The following is a 15113-nucleotide window of genomic DNA, read 5'->3' on the forward strand; positions in this document are numbered from 1 at the left end:
CTGCTTCTGAACAGGTCTCTGATGTGCTTCTCTCCTTTATGGCTCGAGTACAACAGAAATCGCAGACATTAACATGCTTCTTTAGGGTGAAATGTACAATTGAATGACACGCAGCCGGAGGGGCACGCTGCGCCTCTTGTAGAGCCATCGGCAGAGAGGGGCAAGGAGGATACTGGGGAGGGGGAGCCCTTTGGGGCAGAGTCATTGCTTTCATATCCACCCCGAAGCACTTGGTGTGCCGCTGACAACACACGAATTGGCACAAGTAAGTTGTAGACATGGATGGCAGCTTTTCCTTGCCTTTGGATGACGGAGATGCCCCCATCTCTTGTGCTGCCTCCAAGACTTCCCCCCCTCAGAACGCTGTGCCCTCATTCCCAGCACCCCACGCCAGGCTCTGCACACTGTGCTGGCCTTTCCTCGCCGTCCCCTTGGTGCTCAAGCCCCTGACCTAGTGCCGAGAGCCGAGAACTTTTCCCCCGGTTCCTCCCCCCTGTCACTTCTTGGGCAGAAATTCCCACTGCAAGTCTCCCTAGGGCCAAGCACCGTGGGATGCCAGCCTTCCTGGGGCTCCGACTTGCAATTATCGTGACAGTCGTTATAAATGCTGGAAAGCCTTGCTGGCTCTGCCAGACACCTTTGATGATCAGTGTCTGCAGCTTGCATTTCTCCTTGGTTTTTTGTCTGGGATGGGCTGGTGACCACGGATCCATCCCGAGGGGGATGCGGAAAGCACCTCAGGACCTTTTGGTTGTGTCCATGCTGTGTCCTCCTCCTTCACTGCAGCTGAAGGGTCAGGTGCCACCCATGGCACCAAAATGAGAGCGTTGTCCCCATCATGGGAGTCCTGACACCACATCTGGGCCCCGGATGCCCAGAAGAAAGAGCGGTCATTGCCCGGTGGATGCAGGGATGCCATGGCCCTGCAGCAGGGATGGTGGCACCAGGCTGGCAGCAGCACGTGGCATCGCTCTTGCACGTCTTCCACCGTGCTCCTCCTGGTCCCAGCAGGCAGCCCGCTGCTCAGTTCCCTGCTGTTGGATGGTGTCACCCCACAGCACCGGGCAGAATGGGTGTCACAGACTCACAGGATGGCTGAGGCTGGCTGGGACCTCAGGAGGCCATCTGGTCCAACCCCCTGCCCAACCAGTGCCACCTAGAGCAGGTTGCCCAGGACCATATCCAGGTGGCTTTTGAATATCTCCAAGGATCTGCTGTTAGTCTGAAAAGGGAAAGAGCCTGCACAGGGCATCCAAGCCTGGGTCCTGCCGTGTGAGTAGCCCTTGCAAGCACTGGCACCCTGTGCTCCGCAGGAAAGCTTGATCCCAGGAGGGCTGGCAGCTGGGGACGGCGCTGGTGTGCAGGCGGCAGCTACACGTGGCCCCCTTTGGAGAGGTAAGCGATGAGTGCCACCACCACCCCGACGTACACGCCTGTGCCGATGGTTATGGAGAGCGCCGCGAGGAAGAGAGCTCGGCGGGAAGCTGAGCTGGCCAGGTGGAAATCTCCTTTGGAGACAGCCTTGCTGGTCTGGAAGAAGAAGCACACACAGCTGTACCTTCTCATCTCCCTGCGATACGGGTTCATGCAGCGTGCACAGGGGGATGGATGTGCACAGGGACGAGCTGGAAGGTGCCCCATTCAACTGTGGCAGCTACGTGTGGGGTGTACAGGCATCCAAATGGCCTCTCTCACCTAAAACACGGGCAAACCCAGAGGGCTAGATCTCCTATCCAAAGCGAGGAGTCTCAGGTAAGTGGCCTGATGTCCCCTCTGCAGGTGTCCTCTCTGTATGGACCTGAGAAGGGCCCCAGGCTAAGCCCTGCATTTTTTGATACCTAAATTTATCATGGAAGTGGATCCTTATGTGGTTACATCGCCGCACTTTGCAAACAGATTTTGGTGCTTTGAGTGGGCTAAGCGGGAAGTCTGCCGATGCTCTGCATTTTTTGCTGATCAGTCTGTGTTTAAAAAGATCTCAGGAAGAATATTATGACTATCCTGGAGCTGTGGCTTCTGTGCTTGTTCAGTGCACAGATGAATCAGCTGCCCAGCCCCAGCCACTCTATCCTAGGAAGGCTGGGAGAGCACCAAAATGAAGGAACAGGAAGCCATTTAATGATATTTAATGGATTTTGTCAGTTTTGAGTCTTCAGTTGAAACCTATTGACACAGAAGGGCCGATGGAGTCAGTGACGGAGGCAAACGTGGGTGTTAGCTCTCAGGGCTGGAGACTTCCAGCTTCCCTGAGTGCACGGGGTGCATCCAGAGCTACTCTTAGCATCGCTTGCTACTGGGGCTCAAGCTGCCCTGCGGAGATCAGGGCACCCGCTGCACACAGACACAGCCTGAGGAGATGCTCCTTGCCACCAGAGTGAACCTAAATGGTAATTATAGCAAAGGGAGCTAAGTGTGAATTGCACAAAGCACATCATCACATGGCAAATGCACTGTGCTACCCTGCACCACATGCAAAAATGTGAAATCAGCCACTTCTCAGGTCCCAGTCAGTTGGAGCTTCCCCTTTCTCTCACCGGCTCTGTGCCAGGTGCTCCTGTTATATACTTTTCCATTTCTGCTTCTATCTTCTTGATTTAACTTCTTAACACCTGTCCCCCTTCTATTCTCGGTACGACAGCATCCGTGCAAACACGGAGTGAATCTCCTGGCTCGACACGAATTATTCTGGGCTGACAGTAACGCGACTGTGAGCAGGCTCTGGGCAAAGCCCTGCAAAAAGCAGCAGCTCCTCCACACTGCTGCAGCCCAAGGGTCACCATGCTCTCCAGCTTCTGCTGCTTTCCCAAAGGTGCCCTCGGCAGCATTACTCCCCAGGGAAGGCAATGAGGATTGGACACCCTGTGTAGACCCTGAACCCAGGATCTTCTGGGAATCCTGGAGGAGTTTTAATTGGATGAGATCCTGCTTTCCAGCTGCACACAGTCTGGTGTTGGCTCAGAGGGTTCAAAAAACATGGAACAGAGAGAAGGGCATGGTGGAGCTGCAGGTGGATGGGGAGACCAGAGTCCCCCATTGTGCCTGGTCTCCAGGTCATGGGCTACCTCAGTGCAGATGAAATTGTGGTGCAGGACCTCACACTACTAGAGAATGGGAGGGTAGATGGAAAATGCTGTTATCTTCACTTTTCTGGCGGGTGAGAACCTGAGCAAGAAACCAACAGAAGCCCTCGTTCCCTAAACAGCACCTGAAGGCCCAAATGAAAACCCTGCCCCCAGTACCCCACACAGGAGCCGGAGGGCTTGCAGCCCCACAGCAGTTGTGGAGCCATCCAGGAGCAGGAGATCCCTCCGTCCCAGCCCTCGGGAGCCTGGGCACAACACAGAGATGAGCAGAAAGGTGCCCAGAGCCCTGCAGGACCCTGGCTCCAGGGCTGAGCACATGCAGGAAAGCAGAGGGGGCCGGGGCATCTCTTACCCCTTGGGAGAAGTAGAAGGCAGCAATCCCCAGGGGCCAGAAGCAGCACAGCATGGAGAACAGGGCCAAGCCCAGGTGGTCCCGTGGAGGAAGCATTAGGAAATGGTCCTCGCTTTCGCTGTCACTGGAGGAGTCGCTCTGCAAAAAGGGATGAAGTCAGGGCTGGTAGCAAGGTTGGTAGGAAGCTCCACCAGCACGTCCATGAGCTGCCCCATGGCCAAGCCGGCCCCGCCATCCACTCCTAACAACCCTGTGTGAATCAGAGCCCTGCCAGTGCAGCATGCAGGGATGGAGGAAGTGTCTGACAGCACCCCAAGCCCCCCAGCAGTTTGCTCCCTGACCTGGCAGGGCAAAGGAGCAGGGACCACATGCGCCCATCTCCTCGTGCCACCAGGCTCCTCACTACGCTGCCGCCCCGAGGCTACCTCTCAGCCCTTTCCCCCACCTCCTGCTCCATCCTGATCCCACCACATATTCTCACGTTTCCTACCTGCAGGTTCAAGGGGTGAGTTTCAGAAATATCTCAGCGTCTCAGCCTGGTTTGATGAGAAAACCCGTAGCTCAGCACATTCAGGAGCGGAGCCGCTCCTCGGCTCCCTGCCAGAGCAAACGCTGAGCTCGCTTGCTGGGGGTCTGGGATTTCCCTGGGAGATATTCTTACACTGAAGTATCTTGAGCTCTGGTGGAACTGGCTGTTTGTCAGCTTAAACAAACTTAAACAAAGTGCCTTATCCCCATTAGGGACCGGTAGATCAATATCCCGCTAAACTAATTTAGAAATTGAGGGAAAGCGGCTGAAGCGGAGCGGCGATGTGTCCTGTCCTCTTAGCAATCCCATTTCTCAGATCGGCTGCCATGAGCCTGCCTGCATTTGGCCACAGCTTTCCCAGCAGCCTGTCCTCCGAGCGACACACGTCTGCGGGAGAGGCACGGAGCTGTGGCAGAGCCATGCTAAGGGCTGGGCAGGCCACACCGCCGGCATCGGCCCCTCAGGCACCCGCTCCACTAGGCCTCAGGGACATGCTGCCGCCCTTCCAGGTCCTGGGCACTATGCAGGACAGGGCTGCTTTGCCAGCTCCTATTCTTTCAATGCAAGGTTCATACATTAAGCATTAACCTCGATACATTAAGCTTTCTTGTGCTGGCATCAGGCATGTGAGTTTTGCTGTTGTGCAACATGACTGCTAGTTCCTATTAACTCCAGCACCACAGCAGCCACAGTTTTGCCCCTTCGACACCACCCCTTGTTGAAGGGTCCCTGTCATCCTAAGGGTGCTGCAGAGACAGCCCCATCTCCCCTCGGTGGCCTCCTCCTGAGGTCTGCTGTGAGGAAAAGGGAGTGGAAATTATAAGGAGAAGGAAGAAATCCTGGGTGCATAGAGAGTGAGGGGTGAGATAGGAGATGGTGGGGTCAGGGAGCGAAGCTAAAGGGAAAGAAGAGGAAATGTATGACCAAGAAGGTGGCCCAGAGTTACCAGAGGAGGTGTTTGGTGCCGTCCCACCGCGCAAAGCTCACCTCATACTCCTGCAGCTCCTCCTCCTCCACCTCGTAGGACACCGTTTGGATGCGGATGTCGCTTTCTACCAGGCGTGACCCTTGCGCGTCGTGCCCGTCAGGACCTTCAGACGGAGCCTCTTTGCTTTCCGTGAAAGTGGTCTCACAGCTTTCCCCCTTGCTGTCCTTGGCTTTGAGAGCGGTCTCATCCTTCACGAGGATGAAGTTGGGGCCGTACAAGGCTTCGACAGCCAGCTGCAGGGAACTGGCGTCCAGCAGCTGGTGAGTCCTGGCACCGCCCGTGTTCTGGAAGATGTAGGAGTACAGTTTCCCTTGGCAGCGGTGGCTGGGGTAGTCCTGGCTGTGATGCTGGTGGTAGGAGTAGGTGCCACGGAGGTGCCCGTGGGCCTTGGCCAGGAGCGGGTCCTGGAGCTCACGCACGCTCTCCATGCTGCCGGCGGAGGGGGAGAGCGATCCTGCGGGAGCAGAGAGAGTGGGAGGGAAGAACTGGTACTTCAGCGAGGCACGGCAGCCGAAACGCCTGTCGCCCATGTGGAGCCGATGTCACGGCGAGGCTAGCGGGAACAGAAAAATTTGGCAATGCTAGGGAAAACAAGAGCCCTCCCCCCCTTTTCCCCAGCTTGAATGCTATCTCGGCAAACTGAGCATCTCCTCGTCCCTCCCCAGCACGATAAGGATGCAGCCGTGTGACAAGAAGCTCTGATTCAGGCTGGATTAAGATGAGGATTTGCTGTATCTATAATGCATCTTGAGATGGCCACGCGCAGCCTGACAGGAAAGGACCTTTTGCATCTTTTGTGCTGGTTCCTAATTTGTGCTGCTGCGAAGCGTAACAGCACAGAAGTAGCTAAGAGGCTGACATCCACATGAGGGGCCCTCCTGAATTCCCAAAGTGGAGGCTGGCATGGGGAATTACAGCCCTGTGGGCATTACGTGCTCAGCTAACGGCTTTCATGGACACGGGCTGATTTCTAGGGCTGTATCACAGCTGTGCTAGGGCTGGAGCATGAGGAGGCAGCAGTCAAGGAAAGCCAGGATCCCTCAGCTACAGATGTCAACACCAATTTCTGCCTCAGGAAAATTCCTCTCCCTGTTCCATTCCTCCATTTCAGAGTGCTGAAACACCGTGCTGCTTTCTTTTTTTTTTTTTTCTTTTTGGCATGAAAATTTCTGAGATGAAATGTTTCAACCCAGTTTCTTCTGAGGAGCGTTTGCTATTTTGGCTCTCCAACCCACCTTGGCACAAAGAAAATGCGTAGTGAGATATCCGAATCCCCCAGGAGAGAGAAACAATCGCTCTGTGCTCCTCGGTACCCAAGCGCTGTGTTTTACAGCCACTCTCCAGCACGTTCCCAGCTCCCGGAGCGTGCCACCCTCTTGCCTCGTAACCCCAAAGGTTGCTTCTCCTCTCCTGAGACCTCTGCAGCTGCTTCCTCTGCAGGATGCTGCGTGGCAGAGGCATGCTGCCACCTGCTACAGGGCTCCCAGTGGTGCACCAGCCTTTCTGACGGGAGGTGCATCACCTTGGCTTCAGACCAACCCTCGGGAAGAAAATAGAAATGAAGGAGTTGGAGTCAAACGCTCCAGGGAGTGAAAAGCCCAATTGCCTCCCAAGCGGTCCTGTTCCCCTTGGCCAAATTCTGCCATAGTGCACAGGTTTTAGTGCTGTAGCCTGTTGTAAATGTCCTCGTTGATGGGTTTTGTTTTGGCAGCGGTTGTCACATTTTGGAAAGCTGTTCAGGAAAATGAAGCCATTCAAAAGCACTCCTGCATCGCTAAAGCACTGCGCATTTTGGCGAGTGCCCTCCACACCTCCCCCCCCAAATCATTGTCTGCTTTCTTCACCCTCCCACCTTACTAATAAGCACTCAGTGGCTCCTGTGGCAGATGGCTGCGAAGTATTTTCACAATGTTTAAAGGCAATGCCTATTGGTACCACAGATCATTTCATTTCCTGCACAGAGCCAAAGAAGCATGCTCGGAGCACAATGCCTCCTCCCTGCTTCCAGGTGAGGAAAGCACGAACATCTTCTTTGCTTACCTCAACATGCAGACTAGATTTCCAATAAAATACATTTCTTTTTAATGAAACGATAAGGGCTGACCAGACCCTGAGCATCACTTCAATGTAGCAGCCCAACCCAGAGCGGGACACCATGAAGCAGGACACCAAGGTCCAGCAAGAGAAAGCTGACGGTTGTGGTGAGGCATCAACACCTCGTCTCCAGAAGTGTTTCTGGCACTGAACCACGGTGGGGAGGGATGGGAACCTGCTGGGATCTGAGCCCAAATGTGCTGGGAAGCAGCCGCAGCCGGGCTGTGGGCAGGCTGCCGGCAAGAGGATGCTGCAGGCGTGGAGGCTGCTGCTTGTCATGCACCAGGTCGTTGGCACCGATTTCGAGGAGGGAGGGAGGTGTGTGGCAAAGCTGCTGCCTGGGAAGCACTCAGAACATGGGCTGAGGAAAGAAGGGAAAGGGGCCGTGAGGCATTAGGAACCCAAAAAGTGGTGTGGGAGAAGGCAGGGAGTGCTCAGGGTGCGTGCTCTGAAGCACAGGTGTAGATGGGGGTGGTGAAAGGGGCACAGCAGAGCCACCAGCAGCAAATCTCAGGGAAAAAAAAGCCATGAAAAATCATAGACCAGGGTGGGAAGAGCCCACTACACAGCTGGGCTACTTCTGGAGGTGACTGCTCACACGGGGCATCCTGAAGGATGCTGAAGGGGCCAGCTGATGGGAGATGGGCTGACTGACTCAGGTCACATCTAGGAGTCCGTGGTTCATGTGCCCTCTGGGGTTAGAAAAGATTGACCTGCATTAAACTCTCTTTTCCTTGTTGCCTTCCTGTCTGGGAGTTTGGGGTGCTGCTGTGAAGAGGAGGCAAGAGGCTGTTGAGAGGTTTTGGGGAAGACAAGTGCACGACCTGGATGAGGTGGGGCTGCCACCTCCAGCAGGGGGCTGCAGAAGGGGTCCTTGTGGCCACATGGGGAGCCGTGGCCAGCAGCTCCTCTCCCTGGGGGAAGCATGGGGCGATAACGGGGTGCCGGGACCAGGAGGAAATGAAGAATGAAGATCGCACTGCCATTCTCATACAGATGCAATGAGACCACGGAGTGCAGCTGTAGCACCCAGTCCTGGCATTGGGCTGACCGCAACAGCACGCGTCTGCAGGGCAAGAGTGTGCTGTGCACTGGGCCATAAAAACATCAGAGTTAATACTTGGGGGGAATAGCAGGGAGAGTGAAGAACAGCCCTGCCTGCGCACATGCAGGGATGGAAAGAACCAATGCAGCCCTGCGGTCCTCCCCAAACCCCATTCGTTTTATCTGGATCCCACAGAGAATTCAGCCACACTGGGACTGAATAAAGTAAGCCTGGTAATAACCAGGCTTGGGGGAAGAGGAACGGAGCAGGCAGATGAAAGCAAGGAAGCTGTAAAAGCCCAGAGTGGTGAGGAGCAGACGTTCTCCAGCCTCATGACAAGCGTGACAGGACAGCACGCACAGCCATTCGCCCCGTGGTACTGGCAGCAGGCAGCAGCAGCGAGATATCTTTGGGGCAGGAGAAGATGCCCAAACACAAGCGTGCGCACACCTCCTGGGCCGTGGGGACACCCCTGGGGGGCAGAGCCGCCGTGCCTCAGCTGACTGACTGTCACTGGGGCAGGCTGAGCCCTGCAGAGGACAGGAGCAAATGCTGGCTCCCTGCAAACTGCTTCGTCCCCCTGGGCTCCCCCAGGCTCCCCTGGGCAGCTGCAGCATTCTCCAGCCCAGTGCTGGATGCAGAGAGCCAAAATAAGGCCTGACAATAACAAGGTACCAAATCCAGCTCTGCACATCGTGCAGCCTGGCTCCGCACCCCGGCCCCATGGCTGGCACAGGTTGGCGGCGCAGCCCTCGCTGGGACCCTCAGCACAGATGCTGGCCGCGATAAGCCCAGTTAATTACGAATTAAGTAGCTGTTCCAGGAGTCAATCATTGTCTAATTGCCCTGTCAAGCAAACACTCCGCCTGGCTTTTCGGGCTCATTAGAAGGTTGTGATTTCTTTGCACGTCCCCAGGCTCCCGAGCGAGAAGGTCAGCCCTGCCTGGCCAGAGGCTTTCCCTTGGGACCAGCACCCCGCAGGCTGGTGTGCTCAGGGAGTGATGCCCGCTGTGCTGCCGTGTCCCTGATGGGTCTGAGGGCAGGGGACAGCACGAACTGCTGGGAAGCAGCATCACGGACAGGTGCAGCTGCCATAGCCCCAGGACAGCAGTGGACCCACTCCTGATGGAGCAGGATCGTGGAGGAGATGCGGCCAGCACCCTTCCCATCACAGCTGTGAGCCCGCAGGGTCAGGTGCGGCTCGCGGGGGGAAGAAAACCCTTTTATCAGGCCAGCAGGCATCACTGCAGAAAGCAGCCATGCTCCGGCTGGCGGAGGAGGAATGAGGAATGAGGACACGTGGTGGCAGCTGTGGCACCCAGAGGAGCAAAGGGGCACGGTGGGGGCAGCGGTGGGGGAGAAGCGACACGGAGCCAACAGGCACGGGTTAGAGGGAGGACAGCTGAGCGTGTTCGTGATGGGAAGCAGCAGATTCACAACTTCAACGCAGCCGGTTTGATGGAGCTGGAAAGGGGTGAGCACAACAGCACTCGTCTGATCTCCTACCGGGTACAGAGCCAGGGCCTCGGCAGCGGGCTCCCGGCTCCAGCAGAGACTAAATTGCTCCGAGAATTGGGACGCGGTGGGCTGCTTCTCAAGGTTCGCGAGTCAAATCGGGCAATTTCCAGGTGGAAACCGAGCCTTTACTCTCCGTGGGTAAAACGTTTCTCTGCAGCGGCGTTTCCACCCAGCTGCGCTCAGAGCTCCTGCGCTGCTCCTACCGGGGAGCAACAGCACATCCAGCCCCCGGGGCGCTTCGGGAGCAGCGACCCCAGCCCCTAAACCACTGGAAATTAACTCTGGCCGTGAGCTCCGAGGGAGGGCAGGGGGGGTTGCCCCCCGGCCCGGCTGTCCTGCCCCCCGGGGGGCCACTGTCACCGCGTCCCCTCGGGCCCGGCGTTTGGAGAGGTGGCCGCTAGATGTCCCAGGTGCTCCACGCAGCGCGGGGGCCGTGGGCAGGCACGGGGTGGAAAGGCACGGGGGGGGAGGGCCCCAAGTGCGTGCCCCGGCTGCGAGGAGGGGGCTCACCGAGCTGGGAGGGATGGAGGAGGGATGGAGGAGAGGGGTGGTGGTGAGACACACGGCTGTGGGGGCGGCTAGGTGTAAAATTAGCACGTCCGGACTCTCTCCGTGTCCTTTCTTTTTTTTCAGCTGGAGAGACACCAAGTAAACAAAGCTGCTGGCAGGAGTTCCCGCAGCCTGGCTCGGGGTGCGGGATGCGGGAGCGGAGGGGGCGATGCAGGGGCTGCCCTGGTGCCGCAGGCTGTGGGGCGGCCCTGCGACAGCTGCCCAAGGGGTGACCTGGTCGGCAGCACTGGGCCGGGGACGTGGCCAGGACAGGACCGGGGCTGGGTGAGCCCTGGAGGTGCCGACAGCCGCGCTGGGACCATCAGCTCAGCCCTGGGGACTTGTGCACTTGCGCCCACCCAACCTCCGGCCCCGCAGAGCGCTCAGCAGCCAGCCCTGGTGAGCAGCGGGAGCTCTCGGTGCCAGTCAAAACCGATTGATAGCTCCCACCGGAGGCCTTTGTGCGTTGCCAAATGTTGGTTTGATGACCAGGAGGGATTGCTGGGGGGAAGCGCGGGTCAGCGCGATGACTCCAGAGCGGGGAGGCTGCTGGGGCTGTCGCTCAGCATCGCCAGCCCTTGGAGGCACCAGCCCGCCAGGAGAGCTCGGCCACAGAATTCCAGCCCAGGGGCAAGGGAAAGCAAAATTCCCATGCTGCTGCAGCACCCAAACCACCAGCCGGGAGGAACATCAGCTCAGGCTGGCGGCAGGCTTCAAGCTCCCCTTGCCCAGCTCAGGACCGCCCTCAGGAAATACCGTGGCTGCTGCACCTGAAGCCATATGGAGAGACAGGTACTGGCACCCGGCCCTCACTGCTACAGCCTGCTTGGAAACACCCGTGCGTGTAGGGCTACTGGGAACCGAAATTACTGGGCCTTGTCTCTGGCAAAAGCTCGCAGCCCGGAGGCAGACCCGTCCCTTGCCCAGACCAGGCTCCCTGCGTGGGGTGCCCACATGGACACCAAGCCCGCGCTGCCAGGAGCAGCTCACGGAGTTCCCCGAAGGCTCGCCTATTGCCAGGGTGTTCTTGCTGCTGCTGGAAGGCACAGAGAAGCTCGTGCCTGCAGACTGTAATTTTGCTCATGGCTGGTTTTCCTACGCTAGTGGTTACAGTCTTCGGTTCCCCATCACATTTTCCCCATCACTATTTATACCTAGCGTTGAACTGAACATGGTGGGTATCCCAGATGGCTCCAAGCTCCTCTCCCGACTTCCTCCATGTCACCCTTTGCTCCAGTCCCACCGTCTCCGCTTCAAGGCTCTTTTCCTTCGTGTGAGGTCCCCCAGGCCATGGCACACTGAGGTGCTCCCCTGGCCACAGCCTGTCACCCAGCGCGGGAGTGACCTGGCAAACGGCACCCTGCTTTCCTCCAGGAGAGAGACCTGAACCAGCTGAGACCTGGGCCAGTGCAAGATGGGGACGGGGACGGGGACACAGCTGGCAGTGGGCACCAGGGTGTGGGGACAGTGAAATGTCCACCTTGCAGCTCAGCTTGCTGATAGCCCAGCACAGCACGCAGCTTCATCCAGGATCTCCCTCCGAGTCCCCCCTCTGTCAGCCGAGGCTGGCAATGTAAAGCAGTTGTTAGGGACTGCTCATTTGTCTCTGTTTAAAACATATATGTACAAAAGATTCATAACCACCCTGAAGGCTGGCGCATGCCATCACCTTCTGTCCCCACTGTCCTCTTTATTTTATCTGCCTTCATTCTGCTCAGGGCTATTTCCACTGTGCTTACTGTGGCCCCGTTCTCCTGGGGCATCCCTGTGCCCCTGCACACTTCAGATGTTTAATTCATTTGCCAATAATCTGCTCTCCCTTTAAAAATGAACTTACACTCCGGGCATGGCACTTCTCTAGCTTATTTTTCCAAGCCCTAAGTTTCCAAACATGGCCTGTGCTTATCGTGGGTGCAGCCAGCTGGTCTCCAGGGGAGGAAGAGATCCCTCCATTCCTGCTCCAAACAAACCTCAAAGGTTAGGCTGTCACCCAGGTGCAGCTCTTTCTGGCAGCTCTTGCTGGCCCTGCGGCCCTCTGGGGCAGCCAGGAGCATCTGCAAGGGCAAAGACACGCTGGGCTTGACTGCTAGGTTATCTGCCATAGGGCTGGAAAGAGATGATGAAAACTGATGTCACATACTCTTTTTAATGTCTCTGTCAAGTCCTGACCACGGCTTGCTGAGTGCCCCCCTGAGCTTGCCTTTGCCTTTGCTGCATCCGTGCTTTCCCTCTCTTTCTGGCTCATTGCTCTTCCCCGGGCTGGATTTAGACCAGCCCTTCCTGGCACTGCGCTCAGGCTGCACCCCTAAAAACCCCAGCTGCCATCAGCATGCTCCCAGCACATCCCTGCTGCACGGGGACCAGCCGCAGCCCCGGCCATCTCACCCTGCCCAGCACTTTGGGGTCTGTGGGGTCCGGGGGGTGTTCGGGGAGAGCCCAGCCCCAGAGCTCCACCGTGGCTGGGGAGGCTCGACCTGGCCCCACGGGGCTGGGTGGAAATTGTCACGCGACCAGTTGGTTCTCCAGAAACAGAGCCTGGGGACAATCCCTGCGCCTGCCTTTGTTTTTCAAGAGAGAGATGAAACGTTTCGCTCCAAAAGGAAGCTGTTGGAAGCGAGGAACCTGAAAAACACTGGAGATGAGCGGAGCTTTCCCCTCCAGGCTGACCAAGGCATTTGGACTGCTTTGCTGCCTTTTTCGCTTCACTAAGAAGCAGCAGTAAGACTATTTGGAGGAAATCTAGAATGGACCTTTTTATTTTTTTTTCCCTGTCTCAATGCTGTGGCTTGGCTCTTCAGCTGGAAGAGTCAATCATTTGCCCATCACTAATTCTACAGATAGAGAAAAGCTGGCTCAAGATCCGGCCTAAAACAACCCCCTCGGACTTGTACCACGAGCAGCGCCTGCCAGTCTCGGGCCCAGCTATAGAAAATAGGCAGAAAAGAGCAAAAGATCTGCCGGATTCAGAGAAAATGCTTGCAAGAGAGCTAGAAAACAACTCCGGGCATGGCTGTTAAACGGGAGGGAGGGCAGTGGTCAAGAAGAGGTGAGAGACCTGGGGAAGGGGCACAGTGCTTCAGTGTCTGGAGGGTCTGATGCCAACGGGGTTGGGGGCAGGGTGGGCAGAGCTGTGGACTTCACCTCTTCCTCCTCCACCTCAGAGGGCAAGGAGGGGTTTGGTACCAGGCAAAAGCCGGGATTTGCTGTACAAATTCACCGTGCCGGAGCTGCAGCAAATTACTCATTCTTTAATAATCGTGTTTATTACCTGCCTCTGATGGTGGTTCAGGGAGTTGAAGTGAAGCCGATTCAGCTCCCCGAAGCTTTCGATCTGCCAGCCATTTTCATGACACGAGAAACTTTTGCCGGAGAAATGCAGCCACTACATTTTTGATTGGGTAATTCCTTCTCCTGACAGCCTACAAAGTAACCAGCTATTATCCTCAGGGGACCGGGGCTTTTTTTTGCCGTGTGTTGTTGCAGGCAGCCTCAGACCCCGCTCCTCTGGTTAGCCCTGTTATTTACGTAGTGCTACCTTCCACTCGGGGTCCTCCTGGGGAAAAAAGGTTTCTACCGGTGACAGACCCTGAGCTGATGGAAAGGCCATTTGTTTTTCAGAGGCAAAGCAAGCAACCCGGCGAAGTGGCTTGGTGCCGAAGAGCCTAGGTTTTCGCGAAACCCGCAGCAGCTTTGGAGAAGGAATTATAAACAGGCACTGGTCAGACACTGAAAGCCCTTCCCTTCCCAACTCCTGGGCTTTCGGCTCTTCCCCCGGGCACAGGCAGGCACAGGGACAACCGGGAGGAGGTGCAGCTCCGGCGGGGCACGGTGCGGGCACGGCCCCCCGCTGCCCATGGCTGCGGGAGCGAGCCCCGTCCCTTCCCCTGCCGCTGCCCGGGGGTGCCCGGGGGGAGCCGGGGGGGGGGGCTCGGGGGGCTCCAGCGGCCGGGCAGGAGGGCAGGCAGCCCCCAGCTTCGGCGGGCGGCCGAGTTGCCTGGCCGGGAGACCCGCAGGCTGCCTCCCGTTCACGCAGCAGCGCGAGGTGCCGTTGCAGCTCCCGTGCCGTAGCTGGCCTGCAAAACTTTTCCCGAAATCCTTCCGTTTCGCCCCCCGACCCGCCCCCCGGCCCCGTTAGCAGCTGCTCCCTCCCCGGCTGCCCGCTACCCGCTTTCTCCATCTCGCAGCCCCCCGGCTCGGCCCGACAGCCCCCACCACGTTTCCTGTTTATTCCCTCCGGGACCCCCGTCCCCCCTCCATCCCCATCCTTCCTCCCCCCCCCCGCCAAGGAGCGGCAGCTCCCCCTGCGCGGAGCTCGGTCCCTTACCTGCGGGGCTCAGCCGCGAAGTTGGAGCGGCGGCGGCGGCGGGGCGGCGGCGGGCATGGCCGCGGCGGGGGGGCCGCGCTGCGGCGGGGCGAGGGCTGCGGGGAGCGGCGCGGGGGGGCCCCGGGCAGGGCCGGCGGGCACGGCCGGGGGGCGCCGAGGCGGGCACGGAGCCGGCCCGGGAGGCGGCGGAGCCCTCCGGTGGCGGCGGCGGCACCGCGCCCCGGTGCGCCCGGCGGCGGAGCACGGCCGGTTCGCCGGTTCCCGGTTCCCTTTTCCAGGAGCCTCCTCCCGGCGCGGCTCCGTCCCCTGCCGCCCGTTCAGACGGCGAGGCTGGAAGCGGCTCCGCTGCCTCCTGCTCCCTGCCTTCGCCAGGGCGCAGCGCTCGCCGCTCCCCCCCCACCCCCCCCCCCCACCCCCAGCAAGGCGGAGAGCCGCGGCGGGCAGGTAGAGCTCCAAGGGGGTCTCTGCTGCTGCGGCTCAGCCCGGGGTTTTCCTGCCCTGCTCCGCGAGGTCGCCGGGCGGCACCAGGAGCTGCCGCACGCACGCCCGGGTGTCGCCCCGCTTGGCGGAGTTAATCCGGATTCGCATCAGCACAGCGCGAGTCGGCACCCGGGCCCTGGCAGCCCGTCCT

General features: G+C 58.4%; 1 protein-coding gene across 3 annotated transcripts; it reads right to left on the reverse strand.

The window, feature by feature from the left end:
- Positions 1-665: 665 nt before the first annotated feature.
- On the reverse strand, positions 666-14552 carry SYNDIG1L (synapse differentiation inducing 1 like). 3 transcript variants are annotated; one of them, XM_035540025.2, is made up of 5 exons: positions 14483-14528; positions 13427-13577; positions 4952-5406; positions 3436-3573; positions 666-1530 (listed from the first exon to the last, which is right to left on the reverse strand). In XM_035540025.2, exons 3-5 carry the CDS (start codon positions 5378-5380, stop codon positions 1372-1374), a joined length of 726 nt encoding a protein of 241 aa, XP_035395918.1. In that variant the 5' UTR covers positions 5381-5406; positions 13427-13577; positions 14483-14528; the 3' UTR covers positions 666-1371. The 3 variants fall into 3 exon arrangements, with proteins under 3 accessions (XP_035395918.1, XP_035395916.1, XP_035395917.1); XM_035540023.2 differs by lacking the exon at positions 13427-13577 and having other exon boundaries at positions 4952-5505; positions 14483-14552; XM_035540024.2 differs by lacking the exon at positions 13427-13577 and having other exon boundaries at positions 14483-14537.
- Positions 14553-15113: the final 561 nt, after the last annotated feature.

The sequence above is a fragment of the Cygnus atratus genome, chromosome 5, assembly GCF_013377495.2.
Source record: "Cygnus atratus isolate AKBS03 ecotype Queensland, Australia chromosome 5, CAtr_DNAZoo_HiC_assembly, whole genome shotgun sequence".
Lineage (NCBI taxonomy): Eukaryota > Metazoa > Chordata > Aves > Anseriformes > Anatidae > Cygnus > Cygnus atratus.